At 24.6% G+C, this 16420-nt stretch overlaps 2 protein-coding genes across 2 annotated transcripts; one reads left to right on the forward strand and one right to left on the reverse strand.

Annotated features, from left to right (window-relative positions):
- Positions 1 to 1066: 1066 nt before the first annotated feature.
- On the forward strand, positions 1067 to 3154 carry LOC128962034 (repressor of RNA polymerase III transcription MAF1 homolog). Its single transcript, XM_054308351.1, has 6 exons — positions 1067 to 1334; positions 1407 to 1562; positions 1709 to 1871; positions 2257 to 2384; positions 2639 to 2758; positions 2905 to 3154. The coding sequence occupies exons 1-6, from the start codon at positions 1252 to 1254 to the stop codon at positions 2978 to 2980; spliced, it is 726 nt and encodes a 241-aa protein (XP_054164326.1). The 5' UTR covers positions 1067 to 1251; the 3' UTR covers positions 2981 to 3154.
- Positions 3155 to 3409: 255 nt separating this feature from the next.
- On the reverse strand, positions 3410 to 7032 carry LOC128962606 (ubiquitin carboxyl-terminal hydrolase CYLD-like). Its single transcript, XM_054308987.1, has 4 exons — positions 4675 to 7032; positions 4508 to 4587; positions 4394 to 4445; positions 3410 to 4240 (listed from the first exon to the last, which is right to left on the reverse strand). Exons 1-4 carry the CDS (start codon positions 6717 to 6719, stop codon positions 4105 to 4107), a joined length of 2313 nt encoding a protein of 770 aa, XP_054164962.1. The 5' UTR covers positions 6720 to 7032; the 3' UTR covers positions 3410 to 4104.
- Between the last annotated feature and the right edge of the window lie 9388 nt (positions 7033 to 16420).

Raw genomic sequence — 16420 nt, forward strand, 5'->3', positions numbered from 1 at the left:
AGTGTTGACATGAATGACATTGTGTTATGCATTGCATTGTATTTGTATTGTTATAACTATAAGTCTATGTTATAGTACTGTCAGTGAGTGTATGGCAACAGTCAATCAATTGTTGTCTAATTTAATGGCAATTAATTGTTGTTAACATTTGCTGTCAATTTTGATGACCAATTGATCTACAAATCTTAACACATGATTATCATCAAAATAATTGCCACAATATTAGCACAATTATCACTCATTAAAAAACATCCCATAATTGGTGTACAAAATTATTTGTCATTTATTTGATTTTTATTGTCATTTTTGGTATCAATTGATTTCAATTATTTATTAATCTCTTTGTTCACCGATTTTGTTTGGTATCACAACCGACAATCAAGTGATCCATTTGTGGTGACATATCATTGGTCGACAAGAGGTCGTCCACCAACACATTAAATGCAGTTCTGCTTACAAATCAGCTGTTCTTCATCGGTGACGACCATTGCTGGCAATTATCAACAAAACAATCCATTATTCGGCGACAAATGTGTGACCATATCATCAATAATGAGACACAATAAACAAATACAAAGACATCCAAAGAGTTTTCTCAGAAACTTTACTAATCGTTTGAGTAGTTTTTAAAAGAAATTTTAACCACAATTTCAACTAAAAACTACTATTTATTGTGTGGTAACAAAATTGTGTCCAAAGACTTATCTGTGAGATCACCTGAAACTGTTGACAATCGTTACACTAAAGTATATGATATAAGTAAGGACTTTGAAACACTTAGATCTCAATCTTTATTATTATTATTATAAAAAAAATCAAATCAAAAAACATCACAACAATAGATATAAAGAAAATTGATTTTTATTGATAATTGGTTTTACTATTGAATTTCTAGTCCCAAGTTTTAACATTTTTTAAGCGACTATTCAATTGAATTGTTTTTTTTAAAGCAATTAAATATAACTACAGTATATACTTTTAAAGATACACTTTTAACTTTAATCTTAAAAAGATAATCAAATTGACTTCAAATTTGCATACAATTTGCATATCGTTTAAGAAAAGTTTGCTTTTTGTTGGTTATCAAAAAAGATTATTTTTATCTGATATCCAAAAACATACAAATTTGGTTTTAATTGACTATTTTATTGACAATACTATTTGGTTAATAGTCTGTAATTTTAAGTGTTATTTTTATTGTTTGTTATTTTTGTGTAATTGAGTGATCGCTTAAATGCCAACTCAATTGATATGAAACTTCTGGAGAGCAGTCGTTTTGAAGCACTTAATAGTGCTCTTCATTTTGATGCCGATCAGTATGAGATCATTGCCCGGTATTTTAACCACAATTGACATGAATTTTGTTGTCTTTTTTATTGTCATTAATATTATTATTGTTTTTCAAGAGTTGAGATCTATTCGTGCAAAATGGCTGGCAATGAGAAGAAGCTCTACAAGACTATGAACTCAGGAGATGGCAAAAGTCCTAATGATTTGCAGGCGTTATCTCCTCCCCAAACAATTATGGCAATCCCTAACAACAGTCCTAACAAAATTTATAGGTATTGACCCATTGATTATAATTTTAAGTCTTTGATTGGATCCTATATAAGTGATGGTTAACTCCCATAATATTATTACCCATTGAACTCAATGATCTAAAAGATTAACCACTTTATGCCACTTAAATGTTTGAATCAATTTATAGCCGAAGTCAGAGCTCAGATGGAGAGGCAGGAGAAGGACATCTTTGCGATACAATCAGCCGAAAAACACTTTTCTATTTGATTGCGACACTCAATGCCTCGTATCCGGACTATGACTTTAGTAATTCAAAAAGCGATGAGTTTAGTAAAGAGCCGAGTATTAAGGTTTGCACTGAAATTTCATTTTATCATTATTTTAGTTTACATTACGTTTAGTCCACTGCATAGACATATAGGATAGCTATGGTATTCACTAAATCAATATATTATATGAATTAGTGATCGATTGTCTTATAGATTAAACAAATACAGTTTAGTCGGAAATAAGGTATATTTTATTTCAATAGAGAGTTATTTTAAGCCTATTATATTGTACAGTACATTGTAGTGCTGATGCAAGTAATCGATAAAAACATATTTGTAGATAAAATACAAATTTTTATATTTATTTGAAATTTTTAGCTTTTAAACATACTGTATATTAAATTGCATTTTTTCTTGGAAATGTATCAAATTTTCATGAGATATATATATTTGTATTACATATCAGTGGGTCATGGATGCGGTCGATTCAAACTTTTTCAACACAACCGCCTGTCAGGCATACAATGCCATTAAAGCTCAGCTATGGTCGGCCATTGACTGTGAGATAACACTTTCCGATTGTGACATTTATAGGCAAGTGATGCACACATACATAACCATCAAATATCATAGTAGTATATATATATAACAAGGAAATATCTTATAGAAGTTTTTTAAAACATTTTTTGTTCAATAATCCTATAAAAAATAATAGTAAAGTGTAGCACAAAACACTTGTATATAATAGTAAATCAATAGAAAAAGCATTTATATAAAGTATAACTTATATAGTGATGCCTTACAATTGTCTAACATTTATATGTTTATTGGCTTTTATTGCCTAACAGTTATAATCCTGACCTCAATTCTGATCCGTATGGAGAAGACGGATGCCTTTGGTCTTATAATTACTTTTTCTACTCCAAAAAACTCAAACGCATTGTCTTTTTGACGTATCGCGCAGTCAGGTATGCCTTTCCCACATTTTTTCATACATTATGACGGATCGCATGTAATTACAAATGCATTTGATTTATTATAAACCTATAATTATTATTATTTATGTAAAACAACTTTCTTCTCTTTTAATAATTGATATTAACTGTTATTTTAGCAAAATGGGTAGTTATGAGGGATTGTCAAACATTGACTGCTACGGTGACAACGACTTAGACATGGATGACGTTTAATGATAAAACGCTATCGGAATCTCGTGTTAACAGTTATGAACATTGCCTAACCTTCCTCTATATATGTATATCTCTTTGCCCGACAAAAATCAATATATAAAAGCACAATATGTTTTAATATACTGTATAATCCATCACACGATATATACCTATATATTTGTACCAATTATATCAAATCGTATACAGTTGTGATCGAAAAATATAAAATGATAAATTTTTTTGTTTTTTGACATTTCACTAAAAATTAGTAATTTTTAATACAAACAAAAAGACATTAATTATTATATCATAATTTTATTGTTTTTGAAAAAAAATCATTTATTCTTATTTTGTTTTTAAGTATTAATATTATTATTATTATATATTTTAGTTTTTTAAATATTTTTTCCTTTAATTCAAAATTATTAATAACAAAGTGGTGATTATACATATTAGCTTTTATTATTATATTATAATTATTATACAAATTACAGTATAAGTTATCGATTACGTTGTGACTAATTGCCAAAATTATAGTACAATTTACCAGTTCAGCACATATTGTACAATATTTTCCAATTATTTATAATATAGTTAAGTTTGTTCCGCTGGTAAATAATTTCATTTTATTTATCGATACAATACTGTAAATAATAATATACAGTAAATATAAACTATACACATAATATAATCTCTGATCTCTCTCTCTCTCTCTCTTTATGCTATATTACTTGATTTAATTCCTAATAAAAATTACAATTATAATAATAACAATTCTATTAAATAGCTTACAAATTTGATAATAAAAATTATAACAACAAAATCTAAGATAGATATATACCCAAAAAAAACATTGATAAATATTTTTTAAAAATATAATTAAAAAGAAAAATAAGTTAAAAACAAGTGATTCAACATTCAAAATAAACTTTCGCTTCTTTTGCACTCTAAATAAGGCATTTGAAACAAAAACAAAAGAAATTGATTTGTTTGTGAAAATCGCATATTATATATACTTTTTTTAGTTATATCTAACTATACATTAACAATAAAAAGCAATTAATTTGCTGTTAAAGGCATGAATGGCCTTAAAAAATGAATGAAAAGTTAAAATCAATATATTTTTTTTGTGTCGTTTTTGAAGTCTATCTATATCTTAACACATCAGATGCGTACCAACAGATGTAGGCGTCAGAGAATAAACGTCTCGGCATTTCGGGTAACATTTTGTCGTCTTTAGTATTCATTAAGAATGTGGTTCCCTCTTCACTCAACCACCACCTAATAAATGGACACAAATTAACAAATTTCAAGGACAGACACATCACATAGTCGTGTCATTTTAAATAGGCATTACTACTACAGTATTACTACTTTCAATGCTAACTGCATTTATTAATAACTCATTATTTGAAACATTAAAATAAATGATACCTTAAGTCTGGGAAAGACACGACTTCTGGTATATTATAACCATTTTGTTCGCCTGTAATACAATTGAAATTAGTTTTTAATACCCATTAATCAAACAAATTATTAATAGATTACCTTTTCTATCGGCCATACTATCGAAGAAACACCAGGGACTGTCCGGACCCGATCCACACTTTACAAATGATACGTAATGACTATCAAGTGGGGGTAAAAACAGTTTAATCATACAATACTATTGTCAGTAATCATCATAATTATTGATAAAACAATTGATTGCAAACCTGGTTTCAATGCATAGGACAGCAAACAATTCCATGTAAATGCGTGGCACCTGTGAGTGCTCTTTCAACATATTAAACTCCGTAGGAATGGACAGTTTGGTTGTCTTATGTTTGGATCGTTTTTTATGCGAGTGATTCTTCTCAATACATTTGCCACAAAAGGCTGTACTGTCGAGACCCTCACCGAACAAACCGAAACATTCTTTGCATTCGTATTCAGCGCACTGACCGCATATCGCACACTGTCGGGGACTGTTGTCCAATACGTCGGTTATGTCCAGATAAAGACTGGGAACAATTCGGGGATACATTTTGAACTGTCGGCCAAATCGTGGCATTTGAATGAGTAGACACGGCGGCACTTCTCGTAGTTTTATGTCCGACGCTAGAAACGACTGGTCAAACAATTGTTGAACAGTTGGAAGTGTTAGCTTTTCGTCTTTCTCAACAAACAACTGGTAAAAGAATGACTCCAAACCAGAACTTAGCTTTAGAAATGGTTCGGCTTTTAGTATCTGATTTAGCAATAGGTTTATAAACTCTTCGGGATCTTTCTCTTCTGTAGTCAGACCGCGAACTGAACTAATTTTCTCGAGAAGTGTTCGCAAATGCATTACACGATCTGCTCTGACATATAGATTAGCTCGAAGAGGATTAACTATCTCTTCTTTCAGTATTCTCTGTACTTCTTTATACTCAGGTATGTCATCGGTTCGCGGCGGTCGATGAAGTAGTGACTCAAATATTGTTGTACACGAAAACATTGAGAATAGAGTTGCATCCAAATAGCATGAGTTGTGGTGGCCCTGAATTCCTCGGTTTTTACCGCAAAGAGCCTGAAGGTCTTCGCTAGTGCTCAGCGGCGGCACATCTCCGGTAACTGTCGGACAGTCTATGCTTCCAAACAAAGCACTTCTTCTTCTCTCAGATATCGATGCAAATCGACTGTCTTTTAAGCATTGGTTTAGTTTAACAAAATACCCCTTTCTGGGCGCACATTCAAAATAACGCCTCCCATTATAAGTGCCATCAGACAGACCGGGCAACTCGTCTTCTAATTCGATGCCAGCCATTAAACAATCCCCTGAATCATAATTTTCATCCCCTGAGCTCAAAGATAACAGACCTATCCATTGGACGACACCAAACCTGGGAATACCATCAATACTGATCTCAACTACAGAGCCGATCTCAAAATCTCGATCTCCATTCACGCCATTGATTTGAGAGCTAAATCCAGCGCTTGAAATGCTATTATTCCAAGAATTGGTTGTTTCTTTGTCGACAACCTTTTGCTGCTTTTCGATTAAATGTGAAGAAAGTGATGTCGTTCTCACCGGAGGTTCAGTTGGAGATGAATAAGAAATCAATGAATTGGATGTATTATTTGACTTAGATTTTGGTGAATCTATACTTCTTTCTTTGCTATGCAATGATCTATTGATTGGGTCATTGATAGTCACTAAATGAGATTCAATAGGACTGCCATCAGATGTCTTATGATTCGACGACAAATGACTTAATGGTACTCTTTTGTCGTCACTTTTCACTTCTAATTCTTTCTTATTTGCTTTAATTCTTCGAGGCTTTTGTGGTGTTGACGATTGGCTGCCACTGAATATGAGACCAGCGGTTGGGTTGGAGGCACCCAAATAGTCCTGAGCTTTCATTAGACCAATCACTGGCACGAGTGACGCGTGATTTATACGCGTATCAAACAACTGGTGGTCATTATAGAGACCAGTTCCCGAACCGACCGGATTAATGAAGTCTACGCCTGCCATCCAGTCGTTGCCAACATCGGGCAATTTGCCCAACCATTTGACGACACCATACTCTGGCCCGTTGTCCGAAATCCACACCACTTTGTCATTAATAACTAGAGGCGGTGGCGGCGAACCATCGGCCACACACTCGGCCAGCGATAGCGGTCTTAATAGCTCTTTAGTGTTGGTATTCAAATTGGCCGAAGAAGTCGATGAATTGGAGGCCACTCTTCGGTGGGAACCACTCGACGATGAGATCATATTTGAAGAGTTTTGCATCACTTTTCGGGATATATTTATAATTTTACACAAATATTACAAAATAATCGTTCATTTGTTAAGTAAGACAATAAATGGAGAAATGAGTTGTCATTATTTGATCCAATGGTGAGACCAAAACATTTGTGAACCAAATGTTTGCCACAAATTCAAAGTCAAAACATAAACAACAGTTGAATGAGTAATGCAATCAATGAATCATTTCTTTCATACAAAATATTGTCAAAACATTTATGAGTCGACACTACAGTCGGCGCTCGTTATCAATGACAACCAATTTATCCGAAAATAATTTTTAAAATTTGATTTAACTTTTAATTTGATGATAATTTTCATTGAATTTTTTAAACCATAAATTTTATGTGAATTTGTTTCACAAATCCGTTGCAATTAATTTCAATAATTTATTATTTTTGTTGCAAATAATTATCACTAAAATAGCACTAAACTGTTGTTTATCACACTTTATGATTGAAATACTACTGTAATCAACAAAATATATTTATTTTAACTTTTTATGTGTCATAACAACTACAGTCAACTGTAGTTTATTATTATTATTATTATTATTGAAGTACAGGTATTATTGAGTATATTTTGTAAGCAAACATAATATTACTTTATATACAAAAAATTTTATTACAAATGACTGTATATTTTCTGATAATATTTATTTCAATTCTATGTCGACCTCTAGTGTCGACTAAATTAAACAATTTTTTTACATAAACTGTATGTAAATTATAAGTATTAAAATTGATGTCAACTGAAGTCAATAATTAAAAATATAATTATTATTATTTTTGGCGACAAATTATTAATATATTATTAAAATGATAATTAAATTTATAGATCCGAGTAGTAAATCTCCAAATAATTATTATATACTGTATATTAATATATATATATTTGTCTGAAAAAAATAATAATAATTGCCATTTGTGTGAACCAACTCCAGTGTGTGTGTGATATGTGTATAGAGTTTTGTAATATTTTAATTGCAACAAAAAATAATAGGTTTTGCGTTAATATTATTATTATTATATAAGAGAGAGAAAGTAGGAAATAATTGTATTTAAAAATGAAAAATAATTTGATTGCATATACAATATGAGGTAATATTGTTTTGTGGGGACAAACATATGGTTTTATAATTGAGTTACTCTTTTGCCAGTCATTAGTAAAAAATAAAAATTGTAACAAAAGTTTAGTCAACTTTTGTGTGAAATACCGTTTATTTAGTTTTTTATTATTTATTTTTTTTTTGAAAAACACTGTTTGAATCTCTGTGTGTGCTCTCTGTATAAATAATTGACTAATTTTAGTGTCTAAAAAATAATAAGAAAAATATTATTATGTATTTATATAAACCGAATATAATATATAAATTATTATTATTATTATACTTCCGTATCGCACACACACACACACACTGAAGCCAACTGACCAAATTAGGGCAGTGCCAGACCATCACATTGATTGACATTATATATGAAATATTTATTATAACACTTGTATTTTATCCTAAATTTAATCATTAGTGTGACATAAATATACTTATAATTAAATAACTAAACTAATTATTAATAATTTTGAATTTGTTAACATTATAAATTTATTATCATTATATTTTAATTAAAAAATATCGATACAACTTATACAGTAATAAATTATTTTGCAATTATAAGATAATTAATTAGATTTTTAACATTTAAATTTATTTGACATTTTGATTCATTTAATTTTATTATAGTTGAAAACTTTTTAATTTAATTATATAATCTAATTAATTTTCTAAACATTTCCAGTACTTGTATAAGTAATTAATACTTTATATTTACTAAACTATGTTATACCGTATAAAAATTATTAGGCATTTAATTTGTCAAATTTAAAGTTTTTAATATTTTATTTAATAAATGCATTGATTATGAAAAATATACAAAATAAAAAAATACATTTATATTATACATTACAATTTTATATAGAATATTCTTTTAATATAAATTATATAATTATAATTATTTTACATTTAATATTCTAATCTAATTCAATAATTTTTGAATAAATTAAATAATTATTTACTAAATTTTAACAATAATATTTTTTAAAAATAGTATAAACTTTATCTATAAACTATAAAGTGTAAAGTTATTTATAATCAATATAAAATTTTTGTTAAAATACTTGATTTAAAGCGATTCGTATTCATTACTTAATATGTAATTTATTTTAATTATTACACATCAAAATAATTTATTTGGAGAGAAAAATTAAAATCACTTTTATTTAATGCTCTAATAATAACTGTTAAAAGTTGTGGGCGTTTAGTCTGAAATGTTTTGAAACAATGAATGAATGAGTTATAAATATGTTACGATTGTTTGACTAAACAATACAATGATAAACAATAATATGATAAAAAATTGTTTAAAAAAGTGAACAAACTTTCTAATCGTGACATTTGCCTAAATATATTATAATAGATTTTATTATAATATTTTGTTTACTATATTTTTGTTATGCTTTACTGACTTATGGGTTGCGAAACTAATTTATATATATTATATATATATTTATACAGTATATATTGTACTGTATAAACTATTAATTTTTAAATATATATATAATAAAAAAAGACATTATATTTATTTTTAATTATTTATAGTCTCAATTATTTGTATTTATTTATAACTAATGAATTGTGTTTTAATTATTATTTTATATTTTAATTACAAGAGTATTTAAAGAGTGTATCAGAAATGTACAAAATTATAATTATTTTAATTAATAAATAGACTGAATTATTAAAAATATATTTTATTTAGTAAACTATAAATATTTTTTACAATACAGTTTGTATAACCAGTTTTTATTTACAAATATAATTTATGTATATTTTTTATGACAAACCAATTCATAAATTTGTATGTATAGCACACATACATATATAATACAGTATAATAATACATTACTTAAAACTAAATGACTTTTCTCACTGTCTTTAATTTATCCTTAAATTATACAATATATGAACATTTTTGCTAATAATTACTAATTCTCTCTTTCTTTCTTTCTCTCTCTCACTTTCTCTCTAAATTTATAGCAATTTCTATTATAGTAATAGTAATGATTGGACTAATTTGTTTGTCAAGTATGCTCTTGATTTTATAACTGTATTTTTTCAACAATATTTAATATTCAGTATATAATTCTCAAATAATTTTCATTATAAGCTTTAATAACTATGCAATAATAAGTCAATTTTTTGATGTTTATTTGTGACCCGATATATATATATATATATATATATATATATATATGAATTAATAAAACAGAATTATATATAAATACTATTCATATATATATATATATATATATCAATGTATATATAACGAGACCATTAGTCAATGTTATGTCTCTTTCAATACACGTCTACATTATTTATCCAAAGACTTCATTGAATACCTAATAAAACAAAAGATAAATTTATTCAATTCTCTTAAGGATTACATTGATTTTACAGATGAGAGACAGCCTTAAAGGGATTGATAGCAAACATTAGTCCTAAATGTTATGCACTCATATGTGACACTATAGTTGACTTCATTAAAGAATATATATTCTTGAATGACATCAAAACAAACAGCAGTTTCTCAATTCAATTCATGTCTTCTATTATTTAGATTGACTTCTTGTTGACCAAAATTGATCCTAAATTGAGATACAAAATAAAAATAATTAAGTTATATGTTAACAGTTATAAATTAAATTGTTTAATTTATAAATTAGTTGTATTGTTAATGTATAATATATATATATTTTATATCAACAATTTTAAAATAATAATAGCATCTTTAACTAACTCTATGTATTGTATGTACAGTTTTTAATGCTATTGTATTTTAATAAAAATAAATTAATGTATTATTATTTTTTCAAAATATATTTTTAAATTAATGGATCGTGAAAAGTTTTTTATTGTCAAAAATAAATCTCATTCTCATTATGTATACATATATACAGTATATATATAATAAATGTATATATATTTATATCTAATGTTGATTTTAATCAAAGCTGTTGTCATTAATAAAATATATAATAATTATAGTGAAAAGCAATTCATAGTATATATACTGTATATATAAGTAGTAATCTGTTAAAAGAATATTCCTTTTATTCAAAAGAAACTATAATTCAAAAAATAACAATAAAAGAGTAAAATATTTTCTCTCTTTCTTTCTGTTCTTTTATATAAATTGATATATACTGCAGAAAGAGTGCATAGCTTATAGTATACTGAATATTATACTATAAATAGTACCCTTATATCTAATAAAAATCTTTTCTTACAACTAATTTAAGGCTTAAAAGGCATAACAAGTAAAAAACACAAAATAAAAGTGATATTTCACTGTTTGATAGATAATATTAAATGATAGGAAAACTTAATATAGTATTGCAATCATCGAAACAACTGAGAAGACAATGGGTTTTTGAGATACATTTGGTTCGCTCTTTACTAACAACAAAATTCTTGCAAATGTTTTAAGCATTTTATGTTAAAATGTTTTTAATGGTTTCAATTGTATTATTCACATGTTTTTCTTTTATTATTAATATATATATATAAATATATATTATGTTTTGTACTAAGAGTTTGAACAAATCGATTATACAATACTTATATTTTTGTTATTTTTTGTTTTGTTTATATATTTATAAAAATTACTTAAACAAAAAAATGCATTAATTTGAAATGATTAATCTATTGTTATTTTATGCATTTTCTTAATAAATTATTCATTATTTATTTGATATCTTATTATAAAATACTAAGAAATTAATTATTTTATTATTTATTTATCATTAAATTTATTTGTGCTAATATGACAAACATTATTTTGTTGTTGATTATTGTTGTCTCAATTTATTATACTGTATATTACACTTGAAGCAGAAAAAAACATATTAAAAGAATTGTATTATTTATTTATTTTTGTTTACTCTATGAATAACAAATCTCTTAAGAATTAACAACAAAACATTTCAATGAAAAATACGACACAAAAAAATAAAAGACATTTTTCCTTATGTATAATGTATTAGATAAATAATATCAACAAATCTATACATCAATCTATTTGATCTCATTTGCTATTCAATTGAATTGGTTGTCATTTCACTGCTCTCTCTCTCTCTCTCTCTCTCTCTCTCTCTCTCTCTCTCTCTCTCTCTCTCTCTCTCTTTTCTTTCCCTCTTTCTGTATGAAAATGTTATGTCCATCACTGATACAGTATATCCATTCAACATATATGGGACATTAATTTTATATCATATATTAATATATATACTGTATATTTAGTATATAATTTTTACTATAAATATTATATAAAATATATTAAATCATTTTCACTTTATAGACTTTTTCTAACATTCATTTCCTGGTATTTTACACTTAAAAATGTTTTTTTATTTGATTGACAAATAAAAAGTGATATAAAAAACAAAAAGATAATATTTTTGGTTCTTGTTATAAAAAAACAATTTATTTTTTAAAAATAAAAAAATGTATTTTGCTATAAAATGTTAACAACGTTTCTTTGATGAAAAACAAAATAAGTAACATTTTAAAAAATACTTTACTAAAAAATCTATAAATATTGATAAATAAACTAAACATTTAAATAATAAGTTATCTATTCATAAAATAATTTTTAAAAATTAAAAATACTGTATTTATAAATTGTAAATTATAAAAATCTATCAAATATTGTATGATGCTATAATATTATTAACAAAAATTTTATAATGTTAATTTTAAATTATACTAAATAAATAGTGTTATGTTATAACATGATCTACAATTTCTAGTTTATATTAGTTTTTTACTGTACTGTAAAAAAACTTTTAACTAGAATTTTCACAAAATAACACTATTATTACAATATTGTAAACTAAATTCTGTCTAAAAGCAAACCAATATAAATAAATAACATAAAGTTATTAAAAAATATATATACTGTATATATATATATTATTTTTTTATGTCATGTATGAATGCCAGAGAAAAAACATGTTATGATATAAGTTTAGCTACAGATTAGATGAAATGACATGATTTGGAGTTACAATAACCGAGTTTTAGTCCCGAAAATGTCTTTTACGTTATATAATAAACTTTATGTAATAAACATTTCCAAAAAACTAATCCAAGTATTGACTGAAATATAGGATGATTCTGATAATAAAAAATTGTCGTTTATATTGTATTGTATTTATAGTACAATATATAAACTACAATCTAATGTTACAGTATTGTTAAGTCAACCAATTACACAACTCATTTAAGTCATAGACTATTTTTATAATATAATTGTCGGACACCAGTAAATAAATATATATTTATATATCATATAAACAATGAAATTAGTAAAAAATATCAATTTCGCAACTGAATCACTATGTTTTTTATAAGTACAATATTTTTGTTGTTGTTTTCTGTTAATAAACTATAATATTAACAATAGTTATGATTAACTTTTGTTGAAAGCTTTATTCTGTATTGTACTGTACGGTACATTTGAGGACAAGTATATCAAATGACCTAAAAACTAAATTGACTATAATTTATAGTGTTTTCAAGGATATCATTAGTATTTTTGGTGGACAACAAAAACACTGTCATTACTATTATTTTGTTAGCAAAACGTTTTGAGTCTATTTGTCACTAAAAAAGTCCAATCCTTTTGGCACTTGTATGTCAAGACTCTTTATTCTTCATTTTATAGTTAATAATAAAATCATTTATCAGTTTATTATCAATTAAACTATATTTTTCTGTAATTATGTATAATATTACATAAAGTATTAGATGAAAATATTAAATATAAAATTAATTATTTTATAGAAATTATATAATTAATATTTTATTCAAATTCTATTGCATTAATAAAGTAGTTTAGTTATTTTAGCTCAAGATTTATTAGTTTTATAAATTATATTAAATTATAAAATAAATCAATAATAAAATTATCTCAAAAATTTTTTCTATTAACTAAAATCTCTGCTAATATTTAGTAAACCAAAATAATTAAGTAAAATAGCATTTATTAATACTCAAGAATCTTGATAATGAAAAATTTTGTTTTTTCTTATATACTAATAATAATAATACTCTATTATCGCATAACTGTTTTGGACATAAACTTGTAAATGACATCATAATAATAAATGACTGATAATATTATATAATATCAATTTTTAGTGTACAGTAACTCATATTAAGTTATCAAAATAAGTTATGTTCAGTACTTGTTTTTATTTGCAAAACAGCTTTTATAGATTTTGTTGGAATCTTGTCTTTATTTTTTGAAAATAGATAAAAAATACTAAATAATTTCTAAACATTACTATAGTATGAGATATTTTTGTATTAATACAATGTATGAAAAAATTTAAATAACATTAAATAACATCCTCTATACAACTGTTTATATTAATATTATATTATAAGCAAATTAAAAATAAATTTATTGAATATTAAAATACTTGTATTTTTTAAATATTATTTATAATTAATATTGTTTAAAATATTCTTAATTCAATAAATATTTAGTATTTTTTAAAATTAAAGCTATTTTAAAGATAAATAAACCTAATTTAATTTTCTGTATAATTTGCTAAAAAAATATAATCAATATAAATGTAATTATTAGTGTTGGCAGAGACAAAATGTTTATATAATACAAACTTTGTATGGCAATATTGATCATGTATTATACAGTATAATACATGATCAATATTACCATACTAAACAAAAATTTGCTTCCTCTAAAAATCAAAACCATTGATATAAGCGAAAATAAACATGTTTTATAATAAATATAAATATGATATTAATTTTTTATTTTATTTCTATCATTTTTCTTAATTAATTTTATTTTTATTCTTAGAAAACAACTTTTAATATAAAAATAATTAGTTTTCTAAGAATTATATTGTCATTAAATAATTTTTTAAAAATTTTTCTAACATAATATATATATTAGTTTTTAAAAATGTATAATACATTGTATTATACTGTATTATACAAAACCAAAACCTTGTATTTTTCAACCCTAGTAATTATGCACAACATTATACAGTCTATTGAATTAATTGTTGCGATTAGTTAGTGAATTTTGTCTTATCTATATAATACATATGTAATAGGTATAACAGTTTTAGTAAATTAAAGACTAACAAAAAAAATCATTAAAAGATAAGTCATTGTTAACGATTTGAGATTGTCTGATATAGCATTGCCAAAACAAACTTTTAGAAATTGTTATTATGTCTCATCTGATATCTATTAACGCACATATTTACATTTACTTATTACTCAAATATTAAGTAAAGTTAGTTTATACAGATAATGCCACTTAAAAGTTTAAATTTGAGTAATATCGTGTTCATTTAACTTTACGCTAAGCAAGCTAACTTAGTATACATTTACCTTATATTAGGTAAGTTATATAAAGTACCTTGCTAAATCATTGCATAATATTACTCAAATTTAAACTTTTAAGTGGCATAAACTGTATTATAAAAAGTAAAAACATGTTTTTGATGATTATTAAAATATATAAAATTTTGTATTTGAAATATTTGTTTTCTATATTTTAAGCAATAGTTTGAATCCATTGTCAAAACGGACAGACATACGGACAAACAAAAGAAATAAAGTTTATTGAAAATGTGGTCCAATTTTATCAAAATAATGAGATAATACAAAATAACAGTTTTGACTAAATCAGACATACGAGTAGATAATAATTTTAATGACATTCAATAATAAGAGAATAATAATAAACAAAATAATGATTTATTCTTATACTACTGTAAATCAATTACTATTTTATATTTCATTTTTTCATAATTTCTTAATATTGTATTATATATATTATATTTTATACAATATGTTAGAATATTTTAAAATTAAATACATTAATATTAATACTTAGTTACATAAATATTATAATACCTGTATAATATTTATATATTTATATTATACAGTATACCGTAATCATAATATATACTGCAAATAATGTCTTTATTATTTTTTAAACTTTATCATAGTTAGAGTCAATGAAATAATAGAAGTGCAAAAATGCAAATTTTTTATGATATAATTTGAGACAAAATACTTATTACAAAATAAAACCAGACAATTGAAAAAATCTATTTTAATGTATTATTTATAAGTATAAAATGATATTTTTAATTATATTTTTAAATAATTATAAATTTAAATTTTAAAAACATTGTATGATATTTACATATTTTACAAATTATTTTTTTATGTATATTTATATTTAAAAAGAACTATGTTATTATAGGATTATAATTAAAATATATTGTATATTAATTCTAAAAATAATTAATTACTTTTTAAATTTTTCAAACTATTATTAATTTTTTATAGAAAAAATAAATAAATATTTTTTTCCATATTTTACGACATAAAATACAAAAAAGTGGTTTATATTATTTAAATAAATTCAATCTATTTATCACTTAATTGAATGATAAGTCCTATTGTAGTGTAAAATATTAGTAAATCAGAGCACGAAATGAAAAGCAGTTTAAATAACTGGCTTTTCATTGAATTAAAAGAAGAGTCGGAAAATAGTTTGAATAAAACTCATATTATAAAC

Source organism: Oppia nitens, unplaced genomic scaffold (genome assembly GCF_028296485.1).
Source record: "Oppia nitens isolate AA-2021 unplaced genomic scaffold, nextdenovo-longstitch-racon4-pilon3 scaffold6_pilon_pilon_pilon, whole genome shotgun sequence".
Lineage (NCBI taxonomy): Eukaryota > Metazoa > Arthropoda > Arachnida > Sarcoptiformes > Oppiidae > Oppia > Oppia nitens.

Coding starts and splice junctions, on each gene's coding strand:
- LOC128962034 (XM_054308351.1), top strand. CDS start 1,252: ATGAAACTTCTGGAGAGCAGTCGTTTTGAAGCACTTAATAGTGCTCTT. Junction 1,872..2,256: donor GTAAAGAGCCGAGTATTAAG/GTTTGCACTGAA, acceptor ATTACATATCAG/TGGGTCATGGATGCGGTCGA. Junction 2,759..2,904: donor TTGACGTATCGCGCAGTCAG/GTATGCCTTTCC, acceptor CTGTTATTTTAG/CAAAATGGGTAGTTATGAGG.
- LOC128962606 (XM_054308987.1), bottom strand. CDS start 6,719: ATGCAAAACTCTTCAAATATGATCTCATCGTCGAGTGGTTCCCACCGA. Junction 4,588..4,674: donor GTCCTATGCATTGAAACCAG/GTTTGCAATCAA, acceptor CCCACTTGATAG/TCATTACGTATCATTTGTAA. Junction 4,241..4,393: donor GTGTCTTTCCCAGACTTAAG/GTATCATTTATT, acceptor TCCATTTATTAG/GTGGTGGTTGAGTGAAGAGG.